Below are 6,628 nucleotides of genomic sequence, written 5' to 3'. Positions count from 1 at the left end.
AGATAACAGAAATGTAGGATCAAAAATTATCAAAATAAATGATAGACTTCAAAAATATCTTGATAATATAAAATTCTGGACCAAATAAAAAGAAATCTAAATTTAATAAGGATAAGTGAAAATTCTTACATGTGCTCACAATCAAATTTTGTAAGTGTAAAGTAGGTAATACATAACTAAACAATAGTTTCCAAAGGTCTAAATGTTTTAACCATGTTCTATGTGAGTCAAACAATTGATATGAGAGGCCCCAAAATTTGCCATTTAGGATACATGATAAACAAAATCTGTGAACAAAGAAATGATATTGCTCCATTATTCTGCTCTGGTAAGAACTCATTTGGGGGGGGGGGGCAACTAGGTGGCTCAGTGGATAGAGCACCAGCCATGTAGTCAGGAGGACCTGAGTTCAAATCTGGTCTCAGACACATAATAATTACCTAGCTGTGTGACCTTGGGCAAGTCGTTTGACCCTACTTCCTTGCAAAAACTAACCCAAAAAAAGAACTCATGTGGAAAGCTATAATTGGTTCTGATTGACCCTTTTAAAATGACCTACAGAGCATGCAGAGAAGATAATCAGAATGATTAAAAGATTTAAGTTTATTTCATTTCAAGATTGGTTGAAAAACTTGGAATATTTAGCCTATAGAAGAGAATGGTTATAGGGTACATGATTCACATTGAAAAGGGGCTAGAATTATTTAATTTATAAATTTCAAAAAAAAGTAAATTTAAACTTCATCTAAGCAAGAAATTTCCTAAAAATGAGTTCTATGCAAAGATGGAATTGGAAGTATTAGGAAATAATAATCATTCCCTACTTTATGTATAGTAGAGATGGATCTTTTTATTCATTTTCAGGGAATATTCTTTGTGAAGTGATTGATTGATTTGGTATTTGTTGAAAAGTTTGAATTTTCAAAAGAAAATGAACTAATAAAAATATATGAAAGAAAGTAACTCAATTTTCTGTATTGCTTCAAGTCATTTTCAATAGAGACCAAAGTTCGAAAAAGATAAGTAAGTTTCTCCAGATCATGAAGATAGGTAGAGTGAGAGCTATGAACCCCCATTCAAACTCTTGTTCCCAAGACAGTGTTCTTTTAATTCAATTTTGGTTCCAGAATTTTTCCCTAATTAAGGTGAAAAAAGTAGGTGATGTAATATTGTGACCTCATCCTTTTGATTTAAACCTATCTCTTCTTACCTCCCCTTCATTCAGGGGCAGCTCCTTGATGCATCATCCTGACTGTAACTTTCATTGAAACATTAATATAGAGCTGCAACAGAGGAGGACCCTCTAATGATTTCAGCAATACACTCTCAATAGCAGCTCTGGTATTTGGATTTTTAACACTAACTTTTCAGATTTTTCTTTAAGTGAATATAAAATAGATAAGTCTAGCTATTATCTTCTTGAGTCTTCTAATATCAATCTTAATTCCTTTTAAAAATTACTTTACTTTGTGTAATCCCACTTTTCACACTAATATGGAAACAGGACACTTTCCAAATGTATTCTTATTTTGATCATTTTCCTGAGAGACTGTTACAAGAATAATATGCATTTGTAGTGAGAAGAGCACCAATTTTTTGGCTTCTGGGAATATCCGAGATTATCTCATTTTCTTTACAGAAGATCAAACTTGGGCTATTATTTTTCCAATGGAAAAACTTAGAGGTGAGTATCAAAAAGTTTCATTTATACAGAATGCAGAAATGACTAAATCCCATAAACTATTTTAAACATAAATATATAAACTAGGATATGAGTTGTCAAAGAGGAAAATAGATGGGCATTCTAAGTGGGAGAAATGATATAAAGAAATCACCTAACATTGGTTATACTTTTCACATTTCTGAACAAATTTAGCAATAGAGACATAGGACTGTAGCATGTTTGCACTCAAAAGGATCTGAAAGTTGATATGAAGAAATTCATAGGTGAAGCAAACACCAGATAGGAAGTACATAGGCTCTTGGGTAAAAGTATCATAGATAAAAATGTATTTTTATAGGTTCATTCAATGATACATGAATTTTTATGAAAAGCTCTTTGGAGAGTGAAGAAGAGTCCAATAATTGAATTGAGAGAAATAGAAGTATTCATATATTAATTGATATATTATTAAGTATTTGTCCTGAAGTCAGGAAGACCTATGTTCAAATGTTCAAACCTCACATATTTACTAGAGACATGACCCTGGGTAAGTTATTCAATCAATGTCTACCAAAGTATCCTCAACTATAAAATAAGTACAATAATAGCACATAATTCCTAAAGTTGTAGTGATGATCAAATGGAATTTTTGTTTTTTCATATCATGTTGTTAAGTCCTTAGCAGGGTGCTTAATAGGTGCTTAAATATGCTTCTTTACTTGCTTTTCTAGAATTATGGAGTTATTTTTAATCTTAAATTTTGATTTTAACTTCACAGATGTGTAAATAATTATTGCCAACATGAAAAGATATTTATAAAGCTCATATATATGTGTGTGTATGTGTATAAGTATCCTTTCTTAGTATACTTCTGCCTATCAGAGAAAGTAAATTTGACATATTTTAGTTAATCCACAAAAATTTATTATTTATTGGCCATGTGTCATTCACTGTGCAAAGCTAGGGATAAAAAGAAAAACAAAAAGAGTCCACAGTCTCAAGAAGTTCATATTGTAAAAGGGAAAATAACATGTAAATAACTAGGCATATACAACATTAAAAGGAGTAGGAGGAAAAAGAAATAAACTTTTAGTAGAAAAGATAGTAACATCTGGCGGAAACTGAGAAAGTCTGAGCCTTGAAGAAAGTCAGAGAAACAGAGATATATGAAGTTAAAAGAGAGACCATTCCAAGTATGGGAGATAGTCAATGTAAAGATATGGAAAAGGTAGGTGGAATATTGTGTGTGAAGAAGAGCCTTTGGAACAATTTTCTTGGATTGTGGAAATGAAAGTTTAGGAAATGTAGGAAATGTAGAAAAGGGCTGGGTTATGAAGAACTTTCAATAATAAACAGAAGTCTTACTGTTTTAATTTGGTCATGGAGGAAATAGGAAGACATTGGAGTTTACTGAATATGGGGTTACTTAATCAGACATATGCCTTAGGAAAATCACTTAGGGGAATAAATAAGAGTAGGAAGAACTTTTTGGCAGGAAAACTAGAGACCATGCAAGATTTCAGGTGAACATCTGGAAAAGGAAAGGATAATGGGTTCAAGTAGGATGATTGAGCATGTTAGTGGAGAGAATGAGTTCTATATAAAAGATGTTATGAAAGTTGAGACTTCATGATTTGACATCATGCTATAAATGTAGAGGGAGTGATAGTGAAAAGTTCAGGATAACACTAAGATTGGGAGACTGGGTGACAGAGAATATTTTAATGTTCTTGACACTAATAGGAAAGTTTTAAAAGAGAAGCATAATAAGCTCCATTTTGGTCATGACCAAAATAAAAGGAAAATGGGTGTTTTTATGTTTTCTAAGATGTTTATTTGAGGCCTACAGAACTTATCTGAAACACTCTTATATGAGAATAATCTGGCAAAATTTCAGCATTTTAAAATGACCCAAAATGATAAATTTTGCTTCAAACAAATCTATCTTTATGTTCAAGTTAGATCATCTTTCTCATAAATTGGTGAAAATCCTATTAGCAAAAATACTCTCCTCTTAGAACAATCAATAGTTTATTTCTTTCACTAATAGATTAACAAAAATTTTATCATTCATGTATAATGAACACAATGTAAAATCCTTTGTTGTTTTGGTTGCTTTTGATCTTCCTTAGGTGAGATGACATGAACCAAACATGAAGATGGAGAATCAAACTTTGGGGACTGATTTTATCTTATTGGGACTATTTAGCCAAAGCAAATACTGTTCTCTCTTATACTCACTGATATTCTTTTTTTTCATAGTAGCTTTGACTGGGAATGCCATCTTGATCTTTTTGATTCAAAGTTATCCCCACCTTCACACTCCCATGTACTTCTTCATTAAGCAACTTTCCCTCATGGATATAATGTATATCTCAGTGACTGTGCCCAAGATGTTGTTGGATCAGGTGACTGGGATTCATAACATCTCAGTTCCAAGCTGCGGGATCCAGATGTTTCTTTATGTAACACTTGGGGGAGCAGAGTTCTTCCTTTTGGCAACCATGTCCTATGACAGGTATGTGGCCATTTGTCACCCTCTCCGCTACCCCATCCTCATGAACCATAGAATTTGTATACTTCTTGCAAGTGTCTGTTGGTTCCTTGGTTCTATTGATGGTTTCATGCTCACCCCCATCGCCATGAACTTCCCATTTTGTAAATCTCGAGAGATTCACCACTTCTTCTGTGAAATCCCAGCCTTGCTGAAACTCTCCTGTTCAGACACTTCACTCTATGAGACCGTAATGTACCTGTGCTGTGTTCTTATGCTCCTCATTCCTGTAATAGTAATTTCAAGCTCTTACTCACTTATTCTCCTCACAGTCTATAGGATGAATTCAGCTACTAGTGGCAGGAAAGCATTTGTTACTTGTTCCTCCCACCTAACTGTTATTATTCTCTTCTATGGAGCTGCTATCTATAATTACATGCTTCCACCTTCTTATCATACACCTCAAAAGGATATGACAGTGTCTGTCTTCTACACAATTCTCACACCTGTTTTGAATCCTCTCATCTACAGTCTCAGGAATAAAGATGTCACAGCAGCTTTGAAGAAAGTCCTATGGTCAGATCTGGTTTTAGCTAACTTTCAGAAATAGAATATAGTCTTCAAATATTTTTTAAAATATTACAAATGTCATCCTCTGGTGAATGGACATTTCACATACTTTGTCCTTTCAAAGTAAATTGACCTCTTTGAGACTTTGTAAAACCTTTTTGGTTAATGTTTTTGACAGTAAAAAAAATTCAACATTTAAATTAGAATATAAGAATTTGTATTCTCTATTCTTAAATTTCTACTTAGCTTACTTTGAACACAATGGCTAAAAGTCTCTGAGATTTGTTCACCATTCTGTACTACGTCAATAAAACCAGCAGGAATTTGTCAAAAATTGCTTTTACTCGTTTCCTATTTATATGGCAATATTCACATAATATGTCATGGAAATGGAATAAATTTCCATTTCCCAGGATATTGGCAAAGCATCTGAGAAAATTTTTCATGCTATTATTAATGAAAAAAGATTCAATTTTTATAAAAAAAGAACTTTTTAAATAATTTGAATATGAGTTTATTTGAGTCAGCATAGAAGAATTCATTCTATTACCCATCATCTTTCTGTCAAACCCAAGAAATTTATCAGTTCTCTTATATGGACCTTGCTCTGATGAAGTTTTCTTACCACCCTCCATGAGACTGTCATGTACCTGTGCTCTATCCTTAGGAACCTCATCCATTAATGAGATTAAATCTCTCTAGTGAATCCCTCTTTTTTAATTTCTCTTCTTTTCCCTTTCTTAAAATTCTCAGAATAGACAAATTCTTTCTCCTCTCATTTTCTAATTTTACTCTTCTTAAGACCTTAAAACTGTATAAGGACATTTATTTCATCATTCCCCTTCATCTTCAAAAAGTTGCCCTCTCTTCATTCCATCCTACTCACATATAATCTTTTCATCAGAAATGCTTGAAAGATCTTGATTCCTTTAAAGATCTTGATTCCTTTAAAGATTCAAACGTTTCCATTGTAGGATTATACTTAGCTGTGCAAGGCAAATTACTCTATGTAGCAAGCATATATCTTTCATCATTAAGATTATAATATTAGTTTATAGTAGAAAACATTTTTCCATCTTTAATTGTTCTATTTGACCAGGTCAGTTTTTATTTATAATTTTTTGAAATTCAATGTTTAGATATTTTTTAATAAATGACAGAATCACCATACCAAAATGTCTTGTAAATCCAACTCCATAACAACTGCAAGAAGAAACTCAAAAGAGAATATGTATTTCCTTTAAGGACTATATAACTATCTAGATAAATGAAGCAAGAGTTGGAAAATGAAATCAAAGTTTTTGAAGAAATAATTTGAATACAATAAGTAGCTTAGGGGGGAAAAGTGGCAAACTTTATCTAAGAAATTGAATACCTGACAATAAAAATAAACTAAGCAGAAATCAATGGCATGAAATAGTAGAACAAAATCAAAAGATGCAAAAGAGAGAATAATGTAAAATAACTGGTTTTAAAAGAATGTTAACAAAAAGATAATTAAACATTTAAAATCCTAAAAATGATTTTAAAAACTCTTACCATACAGGCTTTGTGATATTCTTCCTAAAATAACAATAATTTATTTCATAATTATTTCCAAGATAAGTTTAGCATTTGAAATGCACAACATGTGTAGTCTAAGATACAATAATAATTTGAACCTGCCTTGTTTAGGTTTCCTATTGGTATAACAGTCACCAAACTGTAAGTGCACTGTTGAATATATGTCAAGGCTGAACTTCTCAAATGACCAGTCATGAATTTGTTCATGAGGCCAGTCACAGAGTAACAGTCACAGAAAAAAGAGTAAAATTAGAAAATGAGAGGAGAAAGGATATGTGTATTCTGAGAATTTTAAGAGAAGGAAAAGAAGAGAAAGTAAAAAAGTGGGATTCACAAGA

General features: G+C 32.2%; 1 protein-coding gene across 1 annotated transcript; it reads left to right on the top strand.

The window, feature by feature from the left end:
* Positions 1-3,816: 3,816 nt before the first annotated feature.
* Positions 3,817-4,767, top strand: LOC141511501 (olfactory receptor 2T29-like). Its single transcript, XM_074220655.1, has one exon. The coding sequence runs from the start codon at positions 3,817-3,819 to the stop codon at positions 4,765-4,767; it is 951 nt and encodes a 316-aa protein (XP_074076756.1).
* Positions 4,768-6,628: the final 1,861 nt, after the last annotated feature.

Source organism: Macrotis lagotis, chromosome 2 (genome assembly GCF_037893015.1).
Source record: "Macrotis lagotis isolate mMagLag1 chromosome 2, bilby.v1.9.chrom.fasta, whole genome shotgun sequence".
NCBI classification, from domain to species: Eukaryota; Metazoa; Chordata; class Mammalia; order Peramelemorphia; family Peramelidae; genus Macrotis; species Macrotis lagotis.
This window is presented reverse-complemented; position numbering and strand designations above follow the sequence as displayed.